The sequence below is a fragment of the Falco naumanni genome, chromosome 1 (assembly GCF_017639655.2).
Source record: "Falco naumanni isolate bFalNau1 chromosome 1, bFalNau1.pat, whole genome shotgun sequence".
Lineage (NCBI taxonomy): Eukaryota > Metazoa > Chordata > Aves > Falconiformes > Falconidae > Falco > Falco naumanni.
Window position 1 is genome coordinate 44,137,348 of NC_054054.1, and position 27,617 is coordinate 44,164,964.

General features: G+C 45.4%; 1 protein-coding gene across 1 annotated transcript; it reads right to left on the reverse strand.

Annotated features, from left to right (window-relative positions):
* Positions 1–269: 269 nt before the first annotated feature.
* Positions 270–27,406, reverse strand: SMYD1 (SET and MYND domain containing 1). The gene is made up of 10 exons (XM_040591426.1): positions 27,198–27,406; positions 16,490–16,666; positions 15,596–15,809; positions 13,762–13,892; positions 11,827–11,865; positions 8,675–8,867; positions 5,562–5,654; positions 4,220–4,383; positions 2,495–2,663; positions 270–710 (listed from the first exon to the last, which is right to left on the reverse strand). Exons 1-10 carry the CDS (start codon positions 27,332–27,334, stop codon positions 552–554), a joined length of 1,476 nt encoding a protein of 491 aa, XP_040447360.1. The 5' UTR covers positions 27,335–27,406; the 3' UTR covers positions 270–551.
* Positions 27,407–27,617: the final 211 nt, after the last annotated feature.

Here is a 27,617-nt window from a genome sequence, read left to right on the forward strand (position 1 = left end):
GTCAGCTGCAGAATAATTTTTCAGCAGTTTTTCATCAGAAAAACACCACTTTACACAGAACACCATCTGTGGATCTTACTCTGTTTGCACTCAGTGCCTGCAGGCATACATGACACTTTCTGTAACCAGCTTCCCACTTCTACCATCCCTCGGTCAACCACTCATGGGCATCACTGGAAAGAAATTACGTCATCAGAAGGACCTGATAGGAAAAAAAAACACTTAGGAAAGAATCAATTAAAATTAAACAAGGACTTCAGGCTCAGGGTTGTAAAGAGAGAAACAGGCTTCCAATACAAACGTAAATAATTTTATAACAGCTTTTTTTGTTTTGATTTTTAATGCTAGTGGAAAAAAAGGGTGTTATTTCTGCCAAGATCTCTTCTACTCTGAGCCCTCTGAAGATATTTTAGGAGTCTCCTCCAGCAGGTCCATGCTGTCAGACTGGTGCCACTGGAAACAATCCTTATGGATATATCGCATTCCTTTATCACATTCCCAATTTTTGGAGGTGTCACAAGTGACACGTGAATTTGTGTCAAGCTTTGGTTTTATTCCTTCTTGTGGAAGAGGCTTGGTGAGGTCTCATTGCTGGGTTCAGGCATGACTTGAATCTTTTGGTTTTTGAGGGCAGCTTCCCTCATCTTGTAATACATGAACTCATTCTGCTGGAACATACGCAGCTCCATCTCGGTCTGGACACGCATGACCTGAGGGACACAACATGTTACAAAGCCTGTGATGCAGGGGGATCTTGAAGCAAGTGAATAACGTGCTGCCTGAAAATGGGGCCTGTCCTTCAGGGATGCCCTAGGCTGTGTAATGACTGATGTACCTTGCTCTAGGTGTCCAAGCAGCAGGACCAAAGCTGACTGGACACAGACATCCAGTTACTTCCTCAAACCTGGTTGCCTGTGTACTGTGAAGGTGAAGAAGACATCAGCCCTTCCTTCACCCAGTGCCGCAGCACAAGCAGACCAGTAGGCTGCAACAAGACTTTACTGTTGGTCAGATTCTACTGTCTGTGCTGTATCTCCTTCCTCCAGAGGTCAGACCACACTGCGCCTCCTCCATCCAACCACGTAACAGAACCAGCCACAGCTGCACCTTGTCTACATCAGCCAACCCACCGCCCCCAAGCCAGCCCACACCTGTATGTTATCAATGTTAATTAACCCAGCTTCACTCCTCTACAATTCCCTCCTTTTTTTTCTTTTTTTCTTAACATTTCGTACCTTATGTTTTTAACAATCATCACAACCTTTTTACAAATAGATTTTTCATACAGTCCTCTATAATTCCTCTACAACCCAGCTCTTCTGCAGGCTGCTGGGAAGCCTCGTGCTCCCAAACCTGATGCAGGACCTAGAGGTAATGCTGTGCAGAGCCATGGAGCGAGTGTGCTTCCCACCCACAGCCTGGGCCTGACCCTTGGTCTGACTCATCACCAGGGTGGGGGTCACCTCATGGGGGAGGAGGCAGGGAGCAGGAGAGGGATGCTAAGCTCCTCTTCAACCACATCACAGTTGCACTCCCTGCACCCCCAGATTCACCACAAGCATAGTCATTCCTAGTGCTGCATTATAGCAGAGGCTCAGAAGGGATTTTAGAAAATCTTTTTACACCTGTCTGTGTGTTTATTCAACCCTGGTTCAGGAGCACAGAGATAAGCATGTGCCATATATCCATTAATTTCCTCCTAAAGTAAGTCGGAAGGAAAACACAGAAATGGAAGTGTTGGGGTCTCGCCCTCTGCTAGGTACTAGGTACTCATTTTTCTGATGATATAAAATTGCGCTAATAAAGGTTATAGCTCTGCTATAATGAGGACTAAGACATCAATAAGGATTTCATTTGGTACTGTGTAAATGTCTTGGCTAACAAAGGAGAATGCTGTAAAGCCAACAGATCACATCAAGTGAATTAATGACTAAAGAAATTATAGGCCCCCAGCCACAACTGCAAATAGTTCATTGTATCTGAGTAGATGTAATTCCCTGGGATCTGCAACTCTTGACCCTAAGTTAGCAAAAAAAGTGAGGAAAAAACACATTGCAGTTTAGAGGGACTGGGGAGTGGTAAAGAAGAATGGACACCGATAAAGAAAATCAGTTGGTAAACTGGAAACGTCCACCTCATGTAATTTGACATAGTCAAATGGTAATACCATCCACCCAAAAGCATGAGATCAGGCTGTTCGAAGAATGGCAGGCTCTGTCCTTGGGCACAGCAGTTTCCAAGAAGATTCAGGGGCTCAAAGGCCATTTTTAATGTCTATCCTGGTGCAGGATAAAAGCTATTTTTCAGTGATGAAAATTTCCCATGGGAAGGTACATGCATTTCCCAGGAGACTGTAACATTGAGAAAACCACAACACTAGTAAGAAGCAGTCAGCTTCTTACACCTGTCAGCTGTTACAGATGGGTTGTTTCTACAGCTTGAATGTAATTTTGCCCAGACAGACAGCAAAGACAACACAGGAGATGACACCTACCTCTAGGTCTTTGGTAATTGGGTGGGAAGGTCCATGGGTTATCAGGAGAATGGCATAGGCTTTACAGATCAACCCATGCCCGGCTTCAATGAGACCAGCATGCCAGTGAGTCACGCCTGCCCGCATCACAGCCATCCCCAGCTGTGCATTGTTAGGATGGTATATTTTCCTGGAAAAACATTGAGTAATTTTAGCTCAGGAAAGATCTGGGTTCCTAAATGTTTGTCAGTGACATCATATGTTTTCCAAAGAGCAAACTGTTTACTCAAGTGAAAAGCCTATTGCATGCGGTGCCACCGAAATGTGCAGGTCTGCTTAGAGAGGGGCAGGCATGAGTTACACAAGGACATGAGTTATATGAGGACATGAGTTGTTGTGAAAGAGGATGAACAACTTGCAAACAGAAAGTTGCACACCTGGGCTGGAGAATGCCAAGCTCTGTCATTCCACATTATTTTGGCACAAACAAAACCCAGATCTCACCCTACAGCCCAGACAGCACCAACTTAACTTCAGACGCTTGATGCCATGCCTAAATTGAGAATGCAACAGCTTTTCATTCAAAGTGGGGAGAGAAACAGGTGGTTCCAGAAACTCCAGAAATGTTCATCTCATCCCCTGGAGATGCATCCCTGCCTCAGGGGACTGGCAGATCACTCCCCTATGGTCAGTACCTGAGGTGGGAAAAATGAAACCTGGCCTCTACATCCAACTTTAGAAGCTGAGGCAGCTAGAACTTGCTTGGACTTACTCAAAAACGTGCCTTCAAGAGTTTATTTGGCCTATTGAATTGGCAGACCTCAAAGCAAGGAAGGAAATCACTGCAGTCCTCACCCTGGCCTCAAAAACCGAGAAATGGGGAGGGGAAGCAATTTCCTCTGTGTCATTCAATTAGCTCGGTGACAAGGCTGGGACATGAAGTGGTTTGTCAGGCTTGCAAGCTAGGGAGGTCACAGTCACTCTGCTGAAAAAAAAATAAAATATCGCAGGCTTTTTTGGGGTAGAACTGGCCAAAAAGACAAGTAATAGGTATGAGGTGCTCTCAGCAGAAGGGTGACGCAGTGGGCTTTTCTCTCTGCTCTGTGGTTTCCTTTTTTTTTCTTTTTTTTTTTTTTTTTTCTACTTAATACTCATCAGTCCTGTAGTAAAACCTCAGTAGTAATAAAGCACATAATTTTTACTGTGAGGTTTGCCCTGGATCTATGTGAACTAAACCTGAATTTCTTTATTCTCACAGAGCTTTTACCACAAGACTTGCGTACACTAATCAGCCAATACAAAAATCCATGTGTTATTCAAGAATGAAGGAATATCTTGAGCGACAGCCATTTGACACAGTTTGCCTTTTCTCTGCAACTTCTCCTTCCTGCAGGGTGCAGAGGACCAGACCACTTCCTGCAGCCACAGCCTCTCTGCCCTGCACCCAGGCTGTGCCTTGCTTCCAGGGCAGCCCTGAGATGCTTCTGAAACAAAACCAAAAGCCTAATGAATGATGTACCCTAACCATTTGCCAGTTACAGTTCAGTAAACCAAGGTGTTAGGGAGCTCTTGTGCATTTAAGAAGGGGTGCCTCTGGCTGGTGATGTAATCAGGTCCCAATCTGAATGGTGATATATATCAGGTCCCAATGCTGAATGCCAGCACCGCTAAGAATATTATTCTTAAACACACTGCCTAAAGTTGCATAATAACAGAAAGCTGCCAAAAATACAGCACAAGACATACAGGTAGCCATCCACCATCTTCTTGGCATAGTCAGCTGCTTCCTCAAACATCTGGAGGTAGGAAAGCACCTCGGAGGCAATGCTGAGGATCCTCAGGAGGTAGATGTTTGTGTCCCCCAGCACAGGCTCCTGTTTCTTCAGGCACTCACGGCACAGCTTCACGACCTGTGCCCGGAGGAAACAGGGAGAGGAAGGGCAAGTCAGGGCACCTTTGGCCCCAAAGCTGCCACACCAAAACCCTGCGAGCTGCATGGTCTGTACCAGTCCTAGAAGCCAAGTGAGCCTCCATGAAAGTTGGGGAAGATAGGATATGCTTTGACTTGTTGGGAAACATCAGCCTAGTAAATGGTTAGTGCTCAAAGCTTTCTCTCCCAGGGTTACATTCATAAAACTGGTGAGGAAAAAGTGATGTCTACTGTTCAGGAGAAGGAAGACTCCAGGAGGTTGGGTTTTGTCAGATACCAAGTGTCTACAGGGCTTTTATACCGCAGTGCCATCCAGCCAACCTCCTACAAGCACCTGACGAATGCTCTTAACGACCCCCTGGGGCTAGAGACATGGAGCTGTACTGTCCCACGTCTGCCTCATATCTGCCTGCACAGCTGTGTCACATCTGCACCTAGCCATGACCTGACCTCCCGATTTCTTCTCGGAGGGGTTTCAGCCTTTCCCAAAGTAAGTTCAAACCCAGAGGCTGTTGCTCAACCTGGAGTGTTTCCCTGAAGCTGTTACACTCTGAAGAGAACAAATATTTCCTGGGTCAGCAAAAGAGGGAGAAAGGAAGAAGTGGCTTGAGCTCTCTCACCCTTTGTCCTTATGGTCTGTGCTCCAGGCAGGATGTGGGTCTCCCACATCACACCCCCATCCTCAGCACCCAACATGAACAACATGTAGGAGCCAGGAGGTGAAGAGGAGATCAGCACAGGCAAACATAGCCCATAGCGTGATGTGGCAACTCTCCTGACTGTGCCACCCCTCCCCCTGGGACTACCTGAGGCTACTTGGCCGAGCTGACTCATTACACTTGCCCATGTTTTTTGCCGAGGAAGCCCTTGGTTCAACACCTGTGCCAATCAGTGGAAGTCACTTGAATGTCCCTGTGTCATCACTATGAAGGAAATCAGTCTGGGATGTTGTCTTAGACAGTGTCATGCTCTACAGAGGCAGAAACCAGTGTCAGACTTTGCCATTTGAGCTGCCAAGAGGGCAGAACTCACATGGTGACATTCAGGTTACAGCAGTGGGGGTTTGTTTCATCCTTATACCATTGACATAGAGACTGACAAGACCTGTTTTCCCTGGCAGTGCGTATATAGCAAGAGAGCAAAAGTGCTGGGACTCACTTCATGGTAAAGTCCCTCCATGCGGGCCTTGCTGATCTTCTCCAGAGTGTCCTTGGAGAACTGGATTACCTCCTTCACCATCTCTGCAGAGGGCTGGGGACAACAAGAGGAAAAACAGTGAGGAAAATGCACTGCTTGACTACATGCCAAAATACCCTGGTTGAAGGGATGCTTGGTCCACAGTCTAGGAACCCAAATCAGCTCAGCAGGATGCTTCCCACATCACCCACTACCTTCCTACCACTGGCTGTACATACCAGCCTGCCTCTCAGACCTGCCTGAGACTGGCCTGAAATGGCCCTGCTATCAAGTGGAGAAGTGAAGCTCCTCCTGACTTCAGCAGGAGTGTTGCTCATCAGGGTAGCAGCCATGTGCATCTGACATGCAAAACTGGGTTCCTTGACTCTTCCCCCCACTTCTCTGGATATGGGACAAAATCGACTCTGCAACTGGGAGGTCTCACAAGATGCCAAAGAGGCTGTGAAAGCCACCAGGTGCTCATAGCACAGCTGCTTGAGAGAGATGAGGCTCTTGAATGAGAGATGGGTGGAATAAGGATAGGAAAGATCACTAGATTTTACCCACTCTAAGAAATGCTGTTATTAAGTCCAGCCACCATAAGAGGGTTGACGTCAGATTTCAGCCGCATCCAGAGTGTGAAATGGGTTTTCCCACGAACCTCAAAGGAGTTTGGATTTCACTGTGTATTTGAAGCCGTGATGCACGTGTAGGCACGCCTGGCAAAACACTAACCAGCTCACAATTAGCTGCCTCCTCTTCCTTCATTTAATGCTGAAATATAGCATTATGATATCCAGCACCATCATTCATCTTCAGCTTTTCTGAGCCTTTCAAATTTGCATTTTCAAACAACTCTAGCTATCATGACCTTCCTTTTTGTAAATGGGAAATCTAAAATCAGCCCACAATCACGTGGCTCCAGGATCTTGCAGGAAGAGCCTGGTCTGGAGACAGAGCCAGAGCACGGGCATGTGCCCAGCATCCAAGAAGGACTTCTGGCTGTGGATCAAAAACGAAGACCCAATGCCATGAAGTACACAGATATGGAGTTAGGACCATAGGACAGTCCCACTGTCTTTCCCACATCTGGTCAATCAGATTTTTGAGGAATCTGTGACATTCAACTAGTTGGGAAAAGCTCTTGAAAGTTTACTATGGAAGGAAAACCAATAATTTTTCAGAGCCATATGATGCCCATCTATTTATGGATATATAAGTATGTCTAATGATTTATTATTCTATATTATTAGACTGAAACTATCATAGCTACTCAGGTTTTGGCAGCTGTTTGAGCAGCACACACGGTGTCCTAGTGTGAAGAGTACATTCAAAGGCCATGTTAACATCACTGCAAATCACATCGTTATGCTGTCTGAGTAAAGACTATCAGAACAGTTACTTTAAACAGCATTTCCACGGTGGCTTTATCTAATAAAAATACTCTCTTGCATTTACTAAATCCCTAAGTCTGTTGCCATTATAAACAATGGGAACTTTGCTACTATTTGGAAGGGGTGAAGGACTGGAGGTCGGAGCAGCTGTTGAGGATGTAAACTGTCAATCTTGCATATATTCATAACGCTTTTTCCACACAGCTGTGAACGTTACTGCTCTCAGGCAAGTGAGCCCGAATTCAGAAAATGCGATACAGCTGGCAGCAAGCACACGTGCTCTGCCGGTGAGGTCAGTCTGGATACTTATTGTCTGTGGATGGAGTGTATTTTTAATAGCTGAAATCATGCACCTTGCACAGTTGCAGGCTTTTACTATAAAAGCCCTTCGGATTATGGAGGACATTTACCCAAAAGCACGTGTCTTCCCACTGTGTGCTGCAGAGCACCTCTAATGCTCACAGAAAGGGGATGGTGTATCCACTGCTCAGTCAAGGCTTGATAGCAAGCGTTGAATGAGAGTTCAGATTTTTTTTATGCTGTCCACTGGAGGAGGTGTTTGAAAATACTTCTACAGAAAGTCAGATAAAAATGCTTCTGCATCAGGGGACTGAACTCTGGGACAGCTTTGTGTCAGAAGTGGTGAGTTTCAGTAGTCAGGATTAGCTTTAAAATGAAGCTTGATAAATTAGCAATGGGATTATATAGCAGGGTCTTTTGCATTAGGGGAGAACTTGACACAGGTAGATCGATGCCTTGATAATACATTAAATTGCCCTGCCTTGCTTTGCCTTCCCTTATACACTTTGTAAAGCTTGCAGGAGTAAAAATCCCCTAAGCTAACACTGTCACAGAGGACAAAAAATATGAACAATTATATCAATGGGCAGCAGAACCAAAAAGAAACTCTTAGAGCTACTAGCATGGTCATGAACTGGAGCTGTTGGCCAAGCAGCACATCCTACTGCTGACAGCAAGACACAGCCTTACACCCTCCCACTCATGACTTGTGAGACCTCCAAGGAAAACACAGACTACTTAAAAATGAACAGTCAAATATGTTAATTATTCACAGCCAGTCTGCCCACAGCAAGCATGCACAGATGCCAAGCGATGGTACAAACGCCCTGTGACAGATCTTTGCAAGGAAGGATGGGAAGTTCAGGCTTCCTTCATCCCTGGAGCCAGTGGGATGGTACACGCTTTACAAACCATACAGCTTCAGCAGTGCTCCTTAGTCCTGTCACCACAAATCACCTGCAACAACTTTTCCTTTCTGCTATTCAGAACTTTGATTCCCTCTCAGTTCCTCCAAAAAAAACCCACAATCTAAATGCCAGCATTTTTCTCAGCTCTAGATCTAATTTTCCAATATTTTAGCGTTTTGCCTGAGGATGGACTTTTAGGTTAGAGTTGAAGGCAACTTTTGTGGGCTTTTTGTAATTAAAAACTTCACTTACGTTACATAGTGGGGATTAAATTGGCCTTGCGCGGTGGGCTGGAATTGGTGTTGTGCTCAATCAAGGTTCAGTTCTGTTCTCATTTTTCACATTGGTCCTAGTCAGGCTTCAGCCAAAATCGGAATCTGTTCTTACTGAGAGTGTTTGCAGGCTGACAAACCATGGTCACAGAGACACACAGTTGTCGCGGTGGAGGAGATGCAGCCGCCTCTGGGTTTGGACCCAGCAGGACAAACCATACCTTGCTTTCCCCCGCCTTCACTGCCAGCATCAGGTCATCCTTGATCTGTTTCTTGCAGTGTTCACAGGTGCAGTCGAAGTAATACTGCTTCTTCAGCTGCTTCCGCCGCTCCTCACTCAGGTTGAGGAAATCCACGTAGGAAACAGTCAGCTCATCCCCTGGAGAAATCTTGCTCAGTGCCCGCAGCTCAATCCTGAGTGCAAAGGAGATGAGATGTGGACTTGCAAGAAGCAGCACAAGCAAATGTGCAGCCATAAAGCGATCATCAGGAACAAATCCTGCGACCTGCCCCTGCCTCGCAGAGGTGAGCCCTTGCCCTAAGGTGCTGCTTTAGCTCTTCAGGGAGGTCATACAGAGATGTGCAGCAGCCTGGTTAACTGAATACAGAGAAAAAACATGGTCACATCAGTTTCTCCTGCCCCTCTGCAAGTCCCTGGTAGGGATATATAGAGTCTGAGCTATAAACAGATTACAGCTCCATTATTTTATCTGGATGGGGGCTGAATCTAGACATAAAATTTTATTATGTTGCAGGAGATGTAGCCAGAAGAAAACCCTGAGATCAGAAATACTCAACTAGCCTTGCAAAATGCTGAGTTTGAACTTTAGGTCTTTTTTTAAGTACTGCTTTGCATGCTACCCGCACATCCTTGGCTAGACTCCCAGATCCTGAGCAGTGCTGCTTTCAGTATCATTTTCACTCAGAAAAGTTAAGATAAATTCCCTCTAGGTGCTGGATAAGAGATGCCCTCACCCTGTTCATGTATCTCTACCTAAAGGCTCAGCAACAATTCTCTGTAAATAGTCTATTTTTTAATAGTTAATTTGATCTGAGCTATTTTTTAATAGATCATTTATATTAGTAATCTGCCTAATGCTAATATAAACCACAATTCAATTCCCAGGCCTTGATGACAGGCTTTTGGAAAGCCAGACCTTTGCACCTGCCTTTCTCTCATGTCGTTCCCTGCAAAAGGTCTTAGGTAATGTGGGTACTCAAAATTATTCCCTTGCTATTTCACTCTACACGCTAAATCCCACAGTTACTCTGGGCCATCTCTCATTTCCAGGGGCTGGACAAGCACAACTGGCTGAAGAATTTGGCCAGAACAGAAAAAGCTTCATCAAACACCAACTGCGAGGTGGTGCTTCTGTATCCACCTGCTCCCCCACCTACTAGTGACTCTAACCATGGTTAGAAATAATTCACTGCACTTGAGACCAGTGACCTTGGGCTCTCCACTCAGACCAGTTGGTTAAAGATATTTTTGCACCAGCCATACTTACAGGTTATCCCAACGAAGCCAGCCCCATGGTCTGAGCTCCCACCCCGCCACTGCACTGCAGTGTGGTGCATCAGTGCTGGGATTCCCTCACCATGAGCAGCGTGCCTTGATCATCCTCCTGCTGAGCTCAAAGGTGTGTTTGATGTAAGTGCCTGCTATGAGATGGACCTGGGGCCTGGGGGGGAAATGGGACCTGCTGGCTCCCACCTGAACACAAGGTGCTGTAGATGGGACCCAGTGAAGGTCTCACCAAAGGTATAGGTGTCATGGGACTCAAAGGTCTCACCAAGCGCATTAAAAATAAATCTTCTGGGGAGGACACAACTTTTTCTGTGTGATCATATTACTGCAAAGGGAGTGTCATTCTCTTGTAATTCCCTTTAAAATTCCTTGTAATTCCTGCTACAAGCTCTGAGCGCTGAGGGCGTAGCTAAGTATTTTAGCTGTGCCAAAGCTGCTGTGAAAACTACTCTCAGGCTGATCTGGACCTTCTCTGGGTGTTAGATCGTATCAACAATATATATAATACAAAATTCATCACTAAACATGCCATCATCACAAAGGACAGCTATTAGTTATGTTGCAACCCCAGGACACCATCAGCCAGAGAAAGGTACAACCTGCTACTCCAGGAAAAAGTGTGTGAAAAAGAGTAATTGCCACCAGAAAGGCCTACATATCTGAACATTCCTGTTCACACATAATGGGATCCTCATTAAAGTAAGTCATGCAACCAGAGAAGCAAAATCAAGCCTCTGACTTTTATGATGCCCCTGATAGCCTAAGCACCGTAGGTACACTTTAAGCAGCCATCCCTTGTGTGGAGGGGATTGATAGCATTTGGGATAAGCCTGGAAACACATGGCTTGTTTTAAATGCTATAGTTAAAGAGACACTGTCAGCCAAGTGTACCCACCAAGCTTGTCCCATGCTCTTTCCCCAGTGTCTGCCCCAAGCAGACAGCCCCCAAGGACCGTGAAAGATGCACACACAGGCACAATGAGGGCCTGATACCTCAAAACTCAAATTGCCCCAAAATAGCAACTATTATGAGAAGCGAAACTCATTTGCCCCTTTTTATGGTCCTATCTATGATGCACCAAGGGTCAGTGTTGAAGAAAAGTACTTCAAAAGCATTTCACGTCTTATTTGAGGAGACTGCATGTTTGCTTGAAAATAAAGTTTAAAGACAACAGTGTCCCTTTAACAGGACTGACTATAATATACCAAGTGCAGTGAGCTAAGCAGAGAACTTTTTTTTGGCATATATTTTGGTGATTTCTTTAGTTTGGATCAGGTAACAGTGGCATCATTAACAGGTAAGACATTAATTAGGTATTATGAGAAAAAAGAATGAAACCTACATTTCATGGCACAGCTACTGTAGGCAACACGTTCAACGGGCACTGCTTGTTGCAAAAGAAACATGGACTATTTAGTATGTCAGTAACGCAGTCATTTCTCATCTCCTAATACGTAAGGTTTTATTTTGGGCTGCACAAGATTAGTGAGACCTTGTCCTGACTTTCATGCTCTCGCCGTAGTCAGGGGAGGAGAAATGAGAAGTGAAGGAGGGAAATACTGACAGGGAGGAAGCCAAGGTTGGGAAAGCAGAGCAGGAATTTGCTATGGGGGGAGACAGTCACAGTATTACCACTATTGTTTTAATTTACTACAAAATGCAGAGTTAAGTGAGGTGTGGGTTTAGTGGGGCTTTACACAGGAGAGGAGTGGAAGTTCAGAAAATAGGGAAAGTGAAATTTTCTGCAGAGAGAGCCCCTTGGGCTGTCTGCAGCTTTTCTATTAACACCAGGCATGAGGGGTACGGGGCAAGGGGGGAGGATAATGCTTTCAAGACTGACCCACCTCATCTGTGTGTGGAACATTGATCTTACAGCCTCATGACTGAAAGACAAAACAAACATCTGCAGTTTACACAGGTACAAGTACAACCAAAAAAAACCCACGTGAGTACACGGCGTAGGGCATAGGGAAGACAAGGGGGTTCCCTGTGGCTGGCACATGTTTCACTGCATGAGAGCTTCACTTTTGCTATGCAGCTGCCATAACCAAATTGCCCATCACTGGGCCAGGGAGCATTTGGCAGAGAACTGTCCTGGCACTGTGATTTTAGGAGCATTCTTGGCTAGGGGGTGTGCAAAACATGTTTGGCAGGCGCAAGGGGGCTAGTTGTCCTGCACAGAAATGTCTCCACTGACATCAGTAGCCGTGCTCTCTAAAACACAGTTTGAAATAGAAATCAGACCAGGATATCATCAACGAGGACTGTGCTCTGTATGATGAGTTTAGTGGGTCCTCAAGTCCAGTATTTGCCTTGAGTGGCTTATAGAGAGTTCAGTTCCCACAACAGGGGATTACCATCGGGTTTCCACAGAAAGACAAGAAACCTTTATAATTTTCCTGCCCGGTAACCAGATGGTCAAGTTTAAAGTCAGTAACAGGATACATGTGGGAGCTTTGACAAGCTGCCAGGCAAACAAAATGCCATTCCTCTACTTACCACCCAGAAACTCAGACTTCAGGTTTGCTATCACTGCTAGTTACCTCCTCCACTTCCCAGGCTGGTTGGAGAGGCTATGGATCTGATCCAGGGCAACTGGATATCAGAGTACAGACTCAAATCTGACTTTGGATCAGACCCTATTTCCCACCAAGGCAATCATTCTAATGTAGTTTTGTTTTCTGTTTGCTCGTTTACCAGCTGCTTGATAAATGCTGGTATAGTTTTATCAGGTAAAAGCAGCAGCAATAACTGGAGTGCGCAAACAACGCGTTAGTTAAAGAAGGGAGGCTGGGGGTTAACTTGCAGCTCTAAAGTTTGGTGAACACAGGAATTTGTAAAACCTTAGCAGAAAATTTGGATGAAATACGGTGGCTGTGCAGTTTGTGGCAAGCAGTTTCCCACAGTTAATGTCTTGCAGATGATGCAACTTGCTGCATCAGCAGCAGTTCCTATCTGTTCTGGCCTGGAGGCTGGGGAGAGCAGAGCAGCCCTCCTGTGGGCTGCCCCAGGCACTGAGAGCAGCAGCCTCTGCTCCCAGCTCTGTTCAAACAACCCTCCATTTCCCACTTAATCTCTTTCAATTTCACAAGTCCCACAGAAGTTTTTTTCTTACAGGATTTGGGTGGGAATGGGGAATGCCCAGCAGCTTAGGGCATCCCACACTCACACATGACTCAGTTTGCAAATAACAGTCATAATTCTCATTAAGATCCCTTTGCTAAAGAGTTAATTGGTGATTAATAGAGATGGTATACTTCCACAAAATGAGGGTTGTATTAGGAATGGTTATAAAAACATCAGCAAATAGTGATACACGGCTCATTGCAAGCTTCTGTTATGAAAAATTTTTGGACTGTGGACTCCGTATAATCTTTAATAATTAACCGCAATTGTTCCTTAACTATTTATAAATAAAGCCTCAATATAAGGGGTGATCTGGGCAGCTGCTTAGTACTTTATCTACACACTTTGAGTCTGGTTTCAAAACTCACAGAAACCAGGGGAAAATTATTTGCTGGTTCACTGGATTTGGGGTCAAATTTGTATATTTGTTTAGTGCATCAGACAACAATTTTTAAAATAAAAATAATGAGAGAGAAACCAGTTCCTTTTTAGAAAGAAAATCCCGATTATTTTTTTTTTTCCTGAGCTAGAGAAGAAAACAAGAATGAGTAGATTTGCTGGGGCAGAGATCTGACACTGTGGGGTTAGCACACTCTGCTGAGTTGCCCATTAAGATGCATCCCCACTGCACCTGAGGAAAGAAATCCACTTACTTGCCGTTGTTGAAGATGACAGTACAGTTGGGCCAGCAGTCATGGTTGGCCTGGCAGAGGTTGGGGAAGATTCCCACACCAACAGCCTGCAGTCCTCTTTGGTCACTGAGGGTAAAGCCATTGCAGCTGATCTAATCCCAAAACAGGCAGGAAGAAGCATTAAAGGAGAAAAAGCTGAACTCGGCTATATTCAGGATTTCTGAATTCCTGCTGATGCTTCAGAAGTGGTGTATCTCCAGCATCCCATCTCCAAGCTTCAAGGAGAAAGGAGTGCCTACATGGCCACTGCAGAAGGCAGTTGTAGAAACAACAACTTTAGCTGGGATAAAACATCAGAAGAGAAGCAATGCAGGACTCATGCAGATGGACCAGCCCAGAGCAGAGCTGAGTAAATGTTGCAGAATATTTGCTGTTAATATTCATTTGGGATGTCTAAGATAAATTTGGGTTGACCATACATTGGTTTCCTTTATTTGCTTCCTGCCAGTAATTCAGAAAAAGGTCACAGGAAAATTAATTTGAGGCAATTCAAGCAGAGCATTGGCAGAAAGCAAAGTTCACACGTATTAAAACAGGTATAAGATAGAAATTAACCTTGAGAGCTGCACTCAACCTGGTCACATTTTCTGGGTGGCCCACAGAGCTTATAAAAAACAATTGCTATTGTTTGTTATGAGTTCCAAACAATTTTCAGAATGACTACTTTTGCATGACATACATGCCAAGAATTAATTATTACACTTTCCAACACAGTACCTTACTATCACATATGAATCGAACAGGTTTTAGTCGCAAATATAAACAAAGGAACTATTTGCAAAGAGAAAATGTGATAGGATATACCAAAGGAAATTATTAACTCAGCTGCTAATTATTTTACCCTGTTAATTGTTTTATTTCCTTTCTTAACTGATTCTGTACTTTATCTGTACTTCCTTACTTCTGCATGGGCAAGCTATGCTGGTCACTAGTATACAGGTCCCCCCGCACCCGGTGGACTGGATTTCCTTTGTGGGGTGGGTACCAAGGGATGCTGTGTCCCCTTCCCATGCTAGGGCTGGCAAAGCCAGCTTCTCTGTGACACCAACCATCTGCAGAGCTAGGAGCAGAGCATGTGTCTCGTCTCAGCTCACCCTGGCCCCTTTGGCAGTGTTGCTAGCTGAGGGGTTACTGCAGCCCAGGATATCTGGCTTGTACCAGGACTGGTGGCAGAGTAGCTCAGCCTGAACTGGCTTCTGGGAATTTCCCTCTCTGCTACACTGAGAACAAAAATTTGGAGTTAACAAGTTAGTAGATATTATTAAATACATTTAGTATAGTTTACCTATTTTTATTATAGATATACAATATATATCTTTATATCATACATGTAAAAATCTAATGCTCATAATATATAATAGACATTAATGTATATACTAAAACAGATCTGCTATATTCAAATATATTCTACGTATATCTAATAAAATATATTTAACTAGATTTTCTCAGTTCTCTCAAGTGCAGGGAGATGCCCAGTGGGATTTGTGATGACAATGCAGCACCTAAGGTTGAGCAAGCCACTTGCCTGCATGTTTGGACAAGTAAAATGTTTCAGACCTTGCCCTTGCTGTGCCTCAGTTTCCCCATGTCAGTGCAGAAGTGGTGCAGATGGAAATGGGCAATATTCAAACCACCTGCAGCAAGTACTGGTCTCAGCTATCCCAACTGCTACAGCCTCTTAAGAGCAAGAGAGGGATGAACTCAGCCATCCCCAACTCAGGCCAGCTGGAATCTCTCTCTGGGAAGCTGTCATTAAAAGCAGCCCCCCATTTATTCTCCCACCCATCTGACATACCACTCCGAATATGTGGGAGATATTCTGCATGCCAAACTGCTGGCTCTGGGGCGGCCAAAACTCCAGGAAGCTCTCCATGTCAGCACGGAGCTCCTTTTTCTCCTCCTCGCCAAAGCTGTCCACATGGTTCTGCAGGTCATCGATGGAGACCAGGCAGCCCTCTGCCAGCCCACTGCCTTCCCTCTCGATCTTCCACATGATGCGGGCAGCCAGCCTGGCCAGGAGAGAGCCCCAGATGTTAGCACCACCACCACCCACCACAAGGAGAGGAACCAAAGGGCCATCAAAATTCATTTTATGGGTGTAAACTGAGCAGGCAAACAGACCAAGACAGGCTCAGCATTGGATGGCTGAGGGCTGGTTACTATTCATGGGCTTTTGAAGGAAGGGGAGATGCAGGGCTTTGCCCCAGCATCTACATTCTCATCTGGAGAAGTTCTACAGACCACCCAGGTCTCCAGCCCTCCACAACAGCTCTCATTTCACTGGGGATTCCTCTCATTTTCTTATGACAGAGCTGGGATGTAAAGCCAAATCAAAGACAAATTGGGGAAGAGCTCATCTCCTCTTCCACTCTTCCACCTACTCCACACTTTCCCACACCTCCTAAACTATCCCACATGGGTTTTCCTCACCACGTTCAGTTGCAGAGTTTTTGGAGCCCAGCACCAAAATAACACCAACCAGGAGCACAACTCCCTTGCACCCCAGATGCTCCTCCAGATCCCCATCCCTTCAGCTCAGGAATGCTTCTGGCCTTTCCCAAATGGTCTCCCACTTCCACCCTGCCCAAATCAGGCCGTCCAGCTCTTCCTTGCCACCCTCTGGAGGGATGCCTTGTCCTCTCCCACTGTCCCCAGGCTGCCAGCTCAGCCCCTAGGGGTCAGCTCTCACCTGATGTTTTCAGTGGGTGCTTTGCCATGCCTCTTGATGGCAGAGCACTCGTTTTTGTGGTTCAGCCAAGCCGCTCTCTGGCAGGTCCGGTCGCAGTAGTAGGCAAACTTGCACTGGCCACAGCGGTGGAGCCTCTCCTGCCGTTTGAAGCAGGTGTGACAGACAAGGTGCGTCAGGCTGGAAGGACAGAAGGACCCGTTGGCTCGTACCTGGGTGAAGGGCCAGTTTCACCCAGCGAGGGTCCTGCCCTCTTCGTGTCCCTTGGCTCCCCACAGTCACTAAGGATGGACCTCTCGAGATTTTTTGGGAGAATGAAGATATATGCCACCCAGCTTAATCCTCGTGCACTTGTCCAGTGCTGTTACTTTTCTGTTTGGCTACGTCAAAAAGACAAATGTTTTGTTTCAAGAAGGACAGTAATAAAGCATTCCCCAGCTCTTGTCTGCAGCTCATCTGCTCCTCCTCAGCATTGCCACTGTTAATAGGTTCTACAGTCTGTTTTCATTTTCTGTCTGGCCAGCGCTGAAACACCAGCCACCCATTTGCTGAGCAGAAAGGAGATGCCTGATGATTTTGTGGCTCAGGCAAGCATGAAGAAGAATGCGAAGACAAAGAGCCAGCCTGAGAGCTTCCCCTGCCTGCAAAGCCTATGAAGTTGGCTGAAGTGAACACCTCCCTGAGCACTAAGGCTCTCCTGGGCCGCACATGGACTAGGTCACAAAATGGAGCAGCAGCCACCACCATGCCCAAGAGACTTAAGAAAACATTGGGTAAGAGGGACAAAACAGGAGCACAGCTTTGAGCCATCCTAACTGCTCTCCCAAGTTTTCCTTAGGCACAGGCACACTGTAGGGATAAAAACATACGTCAGAAATGAAGAACAATAGATTGAAGTGGTTGCATAGGGAAACTCTCTTTTGTGCTGCTTGAAACCAAGATATGTTTCCATGGATTAAAAAGCAGCTTTACTTGTCACTTCTTTTTGCCTCCAGGCTAAATGTGTTGCTGTAATGGAGTCATTACACTTGGCAATTGTGGCATTCTGTTGGAAATGGCATGAAGAAGCCAACAGAACATCCTCCATCGAGGTAGATCTCACCACAGAGTGTTTTACATCTCTTCCTCCTTCCTTCAGTTATGGCATATATCTCATGGCTGTCCACCATCAGCAGACAGCAGCACAGGGCCCCAGGCTGGGTGGGTTTGGGACTATCCTGGTCCCAGTGACTCCAGACAGATGCGCAACATGGATTAGTGAAGGTCTGAGTGACCAGGACAGGCTTCCAGCCACTCAGCAGATCCCCAGGCATGACCGCTGAGGGACAAGTGGATTTTCAGCTACTTGGGGATGGACACCAAACACCAAACAGCTGAACACAGAGGAAAGACAAACTCTCAAGAGTTCACAGGTGCACTGGCCAGGGAGTAGGCTGGCTGTAATATCACATTTAGAGAGCAGTACTTGAGTTTATGAACACCATAAGATTTTACTAATAAATCCAAGTGATCTTTCGTCTTCACAAGGCTGTTATGTTGCTGAGCTGAGAAGATCAATGATTTAGTGCTGGCCAGTGGTGCAGAATACACCACCGATGGGGGTGTCGTTAAGCATTAAAGATAATAAGCACAGTGCCTAATGTGAGAATGTGCTCTGCTCTCAGGGCATGAAGACCTCCCTGTTTAGTCCTGTGTCAGCTTTAGCAATGTGCTGTTTAGGCCACTTAAAGCTTTCCTGCAGATGGGCTAGTGACACACATTTCACCTCCAGATCCAAAAGTCTGATACGTTTTCCTCTGGTGCAGCAGCAGTAAGTGCTGCTCAGGAGTTATTCCTGCTCCTGGCTCTGCGGTTTAACTAGCTGAGAGGTTACTGTGAGTTAAGTGGTCATGGGATAACTGGGAAACACCTTCCAAAAGGGGCAGGTTTCTTCTTTGTGGGGGTCAGAACAGGATTTCCAAGAAGCATCCTACAATTGTATGTATATAACCATAACAAAGGCCAGGGGAGGAATGCATCAGAGGATGCTGATTGAAGAAGTCTAACCTCATGTCCTTGCCCTGAGTGCCCAGGGTCCCAGACCAAGGGGAAACCTCCCCCATGTGCCCTTTCACATGTCCAGCTGCTTGCTCCTAGGACTTCATTCATTGGGAGAGGCTGAGACGCTTTGATCTCCTGCCCAAACAACTCTGGGACTTTCCCCTTCCTGCTAGAGAAGGATTTTCACTGCCTCATTTGGTGTCCCCAGCTGTCTGATTCTCCAGGCAGCGGCTCACTTTACCTCTGCCTCCAGCCAGGCTCGACCGTACAGGAGAATTTAAATTTCCATTGCTTAGACACTGCTGGTCCCAGGAGGAAGGTTCTCCTCATTGCAAAAGCTCACTGACCACAGAGGCATCATTACCAAGGGAACATTATCATTTCCCACAGCTCATAGTGGGGAAATTGAGACACAAGGAAATAAAAAAATTATTGATGATGACATGAGGAAGATGTGCCACAGGCAGGAATCAGACCAACAGCCCCAGAGTCCCCAGACCCGACTGTCCTGCCTCTCCACTATACACACACATATATATAAACATATGTATGCATATTTATATCTATCACAGTACATTTAAAATGCACTTTCATTCCTCTGACAGTATTGTATGAGCTGCTGACACAATCCACCCTATGTCTTGGCTCTTGCAGGATGAAAAGGGCCATTGATTTAAAGCAGGACAACCTGCAGCAGCCAAAAACGAGGTTTGGAAAACAACAGTGAGCAGTGCTGGTGCAAGCCTGACACAAGCCAAGAACCTGGGATGGGGCAGGGGGGAGCCTGTGTCCGGGAAGGGGGATTGCATTCAGCTTCATTATATCAAATGAAAGAGCTAGGAGCTGGTGAGAAATGCAAGGCTGTGCTCTGTCAGCTGTCAGGGCAGGGGGGCAGAAAGATTACACTCCTTGTAAGGCAAAGGAGAGCCAGAGCGCTGATAAAACCTGCACTGTTACATCGTACCAGGAAGCACGGGGAGATATCTTCCACAGGGAATAGGGCTCCCTCCTGCTGCCTGCAGTTAAAGACACTTCCTTGTAGAGAGGAATGACAGGTCAGAAGGGAATACAGTGCAGCAAAACCCGAATCCTCAAACAGGCGCTTGTCTCCCCTCAGCTTGCTCTCACAACAGAAAAATACTGAAATGTTGGCTTTGCATTTTGCTGTTTATCACATAGGGTGTCCAGAGTTTCCAAAGCAAATACAGCTAGCAGAACTTACCGACAGCCCTAGAAAGCCCTCATTTCTGAGGAGATGCAGAAATGCACAAAAAAAAAGTTAAACAAGACTTTCTGAGAAAGCAAAGGAACAGTTCATGTGTATTAAAACTGCAGACACAATTACTCATAGGTAATCTGACTGGTAGATATAAAACATACTTCATCTCTCACAAAACCCTCACGGGATCCTTCATGCTCAGAAATGGTTTAAAAGAAGACTGGATTTATTGATTATGTGCATCACCAGGACTGCAGAGGCCTGGGCTCAACTCTTGGTGCAGTAAAGAAATTAGGAGACACAGGTATTTGAGATCTGTTGCCTAAATCTTCAAGTAACATTGCCTAGGCACTGTCTCACCCTGCAAGCACCTAAATCCCCCATGTGCTCCTAGGCGGTTGTGCAAACTCCTGCTGTCTCAGAGGAGCTCAGAGCCGGACACCCCGAAAGGGCATGGCAAAGTGGGGCTCTTCCTTGGCCGCAGGGCTGGACCTTACACCAGGCTCTGGTACCATCTGTCCCGGAGGTAAACAACACCAAGGACCAAAGGCTTGCAGTGGTCCACAGTGTCCCCTCTCACACGCTCTGCAATCGTTAAGGTCCCCCAAGGAGAGAGGGAGCAGCCTGAGGTTAAACCTCACAGGATAAGCCTGTGGAAATCACTGGTCTATAAAAACTTCTCTGTCTGTCTGAGACAGCGTTTAACACAACCCAGAATGGCTCCGGACAGCCCAGACTCCCCCTCCCTGCAGAGACAGCAGCCCATGCCCATGTATCCGGGCACTGCACGGCCAGGCAGCACTGAAAGTTTATGGAACGAAACCTGGGTAGGTACCTTCTGGTGTGGCACCCACCCAGGAGCCCTGGGGGTTTGAACCCTCAGAGACTCAGTGCTCAGCTTTCTTCGCTTTAACATGGACAATACTGCTGCTTTCTGCTGTGCCTGTGTGCACCACAGCCTCTGGGGTGATCTCTGGCCACCCATTCACTGCTAAATTCCACAGACAATGTGAACTTCTTTTTTTCACCCTGCCCAAAAGCAGGATCTTCATTAGCACAGTGATGACCTCAGCCTCTTAAAGCCTTGCTAAGTCCGGGATTTAAGACTGACTTGAAGGCAGGTACCAGTGACTGACTTTCTGGGGAGCCTCAGGTTTCCTTGGCCTCTCCAAGTATCAGCAGAGCTGAACTCTCAGCTTCTCATGAGCAGCGATGTTACATAGATGAGATACACAGCTCCTGCTAATCCTGGACGTAGCTACAGTCACAAAAGCAATGATTCAATGTGCCAGCCAACAAATGCAAGAGGTGACAGAGCACTGTCAACTAAACCATGGCTCCCGCAAGCACAGCTCTCAGTGAAAAAAAGAAAGCTCTTGTGACTTCTTGGATTGGATTCAGATGGATTAAGATCTGTTGGACCTGCCAGGATAGAGGGCTGAGCGCTGCCCCAGGAAATGTATTAACCTCATCTCTGAGACATGCACAATCCAAATATCTGCCAATCATTTCCCATCCAGCACCCACAGCATCTCATTCACTGATCTGGAAAAGCCACTTGAGATGGCTATAGTGCAAAGGAACAGAGGATTTAATCGAATAGATAATGAACATGGTGAGAAGCTCACAAACTATTTAATGTGAGTGTATTCTATTCTGTACATCATAGATGATACACCCCGGTGACCTAACTTACAGCTAAGTCCACCTGTTTCATTTTTATTATTTGCTGGCTAGGCATCTCTCTCCTCAACATCCTACAGAGAACAGCATAAGAATAGCCTAAGATGTAGGCAAAGTCTACTTGGCTTTCAAAGCAGAGACTATATCACTTAATTAAATACAACAACCTAACGCACCTATTCTTTCAGCAGTGAAAGTAAAAGGAAGATATTCAATAGCTGGCTTCTACTGAGGATACCTATAATGGTGAATTATTAGCACAAGAATAGTTTTGGTCCTTTAAAAGGGAGTTGGAGCTTAGTACTTTTATCTTTAAAATGTCAGGGATGACACATCCTAGTTTGCCTGATTTGAGTGGAGGATTTATTTCAGACTAATTTTAGACTATTTTATTTTTAGTCTTTCATTATAAGATTCCTCAGCCCCTTTTTAGAGTTGTGAGTGTGATTTTCTTTTTAAAAGGTAGGTTTTCTCCCAGTTTTATTTAAGCTTTTGAACAAATGAGATAATAATAAAAAAATCAAACCCCAGAAAATTTTAAACAATGAGAATATGATCACATTAGATCCCAGGTTTTATTGGTATCAACTCAAAGAATTTGTTTCCATAATCTTTTCAGAGTCATACGGTTACAGAAAAATACGTGTTTCTTATATCCCTTGGTTGTCCCAGCTACAATAATGGAGCTCCCCATTTCCCTTGGAAAATGTTTAGGGCCTGCTTTATACATCAAAAAGAAGTGCAAAAATTGCATAATCTCAGGTTTTGAGCAATTTGCAGATCACTGATCAAGCAGATTTTCCTGTGATCTTGTCTTTCTACCACACGACACTGCCTTGACTACTATCTCTCAAACCCCACGGGTTAAAGAGCAAACCTTCTTTTGATGAAGGTTGACAGGGATATATCAGGCATCCCCATGCCCGTAGGAAATGTAAACTCTTACAGGCTTGACAGCCAACTGACATGCCAGAGGAAAATGTCACATACTGTACATAGAGCCCGGGCAATAGGAACGCCATCACCCTGAAGGTGGCAGTGAGGAAAGGAGAACTGGGATTTTCAAGGGAAGAGGGAAGAGAGGATTAAACCCCAGCACATAAGCAGAGCACTAGAGAAAGCTTCAGTGAGAGGTAAGGTCAACAGGGAATGCACAGGGGCTTTGCAAATCAGAAAACGACCCCAATGAAAGCAAAGAATCTCTTGAGAAGGTCTATTTCCAACCTTCTGCATCTATTTTAGGGCAAAGCAGGCCTGACACTGGTGTTTTCTGAGTGTTATTTCAGCTGATAACAGCAAGGCTGACTCAAACACAGATCAGAGAGTGTGTCTGTACTTTATCCCAAGAACAAAAAACCAGAGATCATACCGGGTTCTGCACCACTCTTCCATTAGTATTCACTGTCTCTCTGATCAGCTCGCTCTAGTTCAGGTAGAAGTAGCAGGCCTGATGCAGGAGTCAACTCCAGCTAACCACTGTGTTAAGCAAAAGGTCTATATTTGGGTTGGAAGAGACCTTTAAAGGTCAGCTAGTCCAAACCTCCTGCAGTAAGCAGGGTTATCTTTGTGAGTCATACCCTGGGCTTAAAATCTAAGAAACCATGAGCCAGCTGATGTCTGTAGGAAGCTCCTCTAGCTTCGCTTTGAGTTCTGTGTACTTCTGGACTAAAAGTCTCTGGCACTGGGTAAGAAACTGCCTCCCAGATGACTATCATTGGGTTGAAGAGTACAAGCCCTCACCAGCCTTAATGACTTCAGGGACCTTCAGGGGCTTCCAGTCTGCAGAATTAGACACCTAGATGTGCTCCTTTGTACTCTCAGTGTCTAAGCAGAGATTCTAACAAAACGGTGGGATCTGGAAAGTCATTCAGCTCACAAAGGTAGATGTCTGTATTCAGTGCTCGTTACTTATAAGGGGCACTTAGGACTTGATTCACTTGCCTGGACATAGGAGCCTAGTGTTATTTTAGACTCTGCAGGGACATGCATCTGTTCTGAGAGGAGCCCTGATTCTCATAAATCCTGTTTTGTACCTGTCAGCCCTAAGAGGATGCCTCAGACACCCTGGGGCATCTCAAATGACACTAAACACCTATGGCAACTGAATCCTGCCCTTAGCGCTACACACTTATATCAGACCTTAGCTTTGGGTATCTGAATTTGCAAGCTGAGTCTCAAAGCATATCGCCAGGCAAGCTACCACATCACCCTGTAGGCTGACCCAGTTAAATTAGTGGGTCTTACTTGCTCAGAGTATGATGGCTGATTATAGATTTTTGTCAAAGAAAACATTTCTTCTTTTCCTGGCAAAATAAAATTCCCAATGCCTCATCAAACTCATCCTCCTTCTGAAAAACAGCAATTCACACACTGCTGCTGGGTGACAGTGCCTAAAGAAAGGCCTTTGCATCGTTTCAGTCCAAAACGTGGTATATCCACATTCCTGCTGTGAGCACCTAACACCAGGTGCCAAGGTGAGTTGTTCAGGCTCCCTAGGTCCCTGTACAGTTGGGGCAAAGAGGTTTGTTCTGATAGTTTCTCAGTCGGAAAAATAGGTTTCTGCTATGCAACAGCCCTCTGGAGGGGTTTCTCACACGCCTGAAGTTAAACACCTAGAGCAGATAATGCAAATTTTTCATTTCATAACTATGTTCTTTACTAGGTCGAATGATGATCAGTTTTTATGGGGCTCCCCCCTTTTCTGAACAGTAGGACCTCCCATCTCTTGACAGCTTTGTGCCCAGGCACAAACACAAGCTGCTTTCCATCCTGTAGTACGACCAAACCAACAAAACCATATTGTATCTTTGGAAAGCAGCTCCTACTAATATGAAAAAGAGACCCTCGCTTCACCTGCTGTGTTGCCATATCACATGCAGTCATGCAGAAGATTGCAGTGTGGCCACTTACAGTACGATTGCTATCCATATACATAACATACAGAACTTGGTTTCAACAGCAAAATCAGGGGCAGGATTTCAGGGGCTCAGCATCCACACTGGGCCCAGATTTCCCAAAGGACTGAGCTCTTCGAAGGGCTGCAAAGTACAGACCAACTCTGCAATCTAGCGCTTCTATGGTTGCCTTTATAAACAAAGCTGCGCTTTGTGGAAAATCTGGTCACGTATTTAATAGGACCTGAGCTAAAAAATTAAACCCACCAATCATTCATACTTGAATCTGCTCTCCATAGCACACATATACGCTGCTTTCAGCAAGTGATGAAGATGCTGAGTTGAATTTGGATGAGGGACTCTGGACTTCAGGTTTCCCAATGCAGGGTGAGACCCTTTCTAAGAATGTAGACTCAACACCAATTTTAGGACATACACATATGTGTTTGTGGGCAAGGAAACACAAAAACCTCTTCACTGGACTACATCCATGCAGAGGCAATAGCAGTGTGGATTTGTTCTTGCAGGTTCTACAAGGATCCAGGCTACCCTTCTTTGATAACTATCAGTTCAGTGGGGCTTTATACAATTGAATGCTCTGGGATAGTGGTAGAAGGTACCTTCAAAAACAAAGCACTGTGTGCGTAGGAAAAACATCAGGGCAGTTTTCACAAGACAAATGTATGTTTCCATTACATCTCAGGCCCAGCCAAGCACTAACCAACAAGCATTTAGTTGTCACCACCTGCTTCAGAGATTTTCGGAATGTATTTTTCCAAATGTGTGATGTGTATGAAGTGCTTTGGGGTGAAATGTGTCACGGGAGCATCAGAGTTCATTATCATTGCAAAGCAGCGTGAAGAAGAATCAGAGAAACACGAATGACTGAAGCCATCCCCGTCCTCTCTGGTCGCAGAGAAGGGATGCATTTATCTTCCCTCCTTGCTGCTTAATGTCTGGACCTGCCCTCTGGGACCTAAACAAATCCAGCCTGGGGAGGGAGGGAAGTACATCTCTCCCCATCCGAGGTTTTCCATTGGAAGCCTAAGCCTAAGACACAGTCTGCAGTCTAAGAGCCAAGTGGTGATGATAGTTTCTCCCCTTATCTCACATTACACAAATGACATTTGAAAATGCAGTGAAGTTGTAGCTCTTCAACACGGGCAGCTCTACTCTATGCATGATGCTCACAACATTTTACATAGAAGAAAAAATAAATTCTCAACCAGCAAACAAAAGTAAAAATGTTTGCAATGGCTTAAAAGATAATTAGTATTTTTAATAAGGCATATCGGAGAAATAATTGTCCATAGCTAGTTCTGCAGCAAACAGTATTACAGCAAGATTCCAGCTAGTGACAAAGGGAAAGTTAAGTAAGAGCTAAAAGGACATATCAAGGAGAGATGGTTTTGTCACTAGCTGCAGTAACTGAGCTCAGGATCAAGAATTCAAGAAATTAAAATTTTAGAGTTCAATTACATTTTTGATGTGAGCTTTTGTGATGACATATTAAAATAAAACCTAAAAAGTGTCATTGCTGCTATTGTGAAGACTCATAAACACATTTACCCCCTGACAGTATAAGGGCACCGAAAAAGTGAAAGAAAGACACAAAACCCCCTTATTTCCTGCTCTGTCCATTTAATCCCCAATTCTCTGCTATTGCACATCACACACTAGCACAACAGCTTCAGCTACAAAATGACCAAGATTAAAACAGCAGCATGAGCTCTGCTTGTGTCCCAGGCTTTGTAAAGGGAGGTGATTTGATCAGAGAAAGCTCAGCTAAGCAGAATCACTCACCACCTTATTTAATGTGCAGAATATTCCCTAAAGTCACTGGCAGTTTGGGGCAAAAAATTCAGTCTCGGGACTCACCATGATGCCGTTGAAGAGTGCTCACAAATTTCCTAAGCCCAGAATGAAACCTTCAGCTGGCATCTAACTCCTCGGTCTAAAGTTATGGGCCAAATTCTGTTCTCAGCACATTGTAAGACTAAAAAAAATAATAATCCACTAATATCTGAAGGCTTTCTTCTAGATTTATCCCATAGCAGATTAACATAGAAATTGGTTCTTTATGTCTTTTAGCTATTGGGGTATTTAAGTGAAACTTCCACTGATTTGAAGGGCAGAAGCGGGCACCTACCAGCCTCACTGGCAGCACAAGTTGACCGGATGTTGCTCATCATTGAAACAAGCAGCAGAAAAGAAAAATGCATTTGCACCAGAATTCAGTTTCTGGCTACATCAGTGTGAACAAAAATTTAAACCCAGTCTCATGCAACAGTGAAAGCTGAAATTCTCCTTCAGTTAACTCTGCTAGCTATAAATACATAATCACTTTAACAGAGACAGTAGCGCTCGCAGATCCCCAGCAGCTTCTAGTTTGAAGGCAGCGGGCAATGAAGCTGTGTGTACAGCTGGCAGGTGGTACACATCAGCAGAGCACAAAGTAACTCACTTTTATCACACATTATACATTGGAGGCTTCGGCAAAGCCAGTTTGAGATTGCTGTACCTTAATTACACTAATTCTTGGCAGTTCATCAGAGTGTAACATGGGTCCAGTATTGTGAGGCATGGAATACACACAACTTTCACCGCATTTGGTGAAAGCTGGCAGCACCAAGCACCTTGCAAGAGCACATCCTGGAAGCAGATTGCACCATATTAAAAGTAAAAAAATGATTTGAGCCCTGGGAAGCACATTCATTGTAAGCTGTGAATGTGTCTTTACAGAAGTGCTTCTGACTTCCCTTCGCACCCTTCTCTGACGTTGTCCAGATGTTTTCAAACTTCAACCCACCCAGCCAGATGAAATTTTGCATCAAGACTACTTCTGGTCTGTGTTTTAAAAGTGCTTTTCTCTTACCTATCAAAAACCACGGCTGCATAGGCTGGCTCTGCAAAGATGACATCCCCAGGCAAGAATTCCTTCCGGGCTTTCAAGCCCCTGCCTTTGCCTTCAGACGTGAACACTTCGACTGACTCCATTTCCCCTTTGGTCATCCCAGGGACCCCAAGGCTTGGGAGGTGGGTATCTCAGAGCGAGCCAAATCTCCCGTCACTCCTGTCAACTTCGACTTGCTGCAAGACCACGCTTATAAAAGGGTTGGCCTCCCTCCACCCCCCGGAGCACTGTTTCCCATAGGAGGGCCAGGGGGTGGGAGCAGGAGAGGCAGGAGGCTCTGCTCGGTATTGCCGACCTATGCAGGGAAGGCACAGGGCTGGGACTTCTGCTTCAGACTCGATGATCTTAAAGGTCTTTTCCAACCTAAATGGTTCTATGATC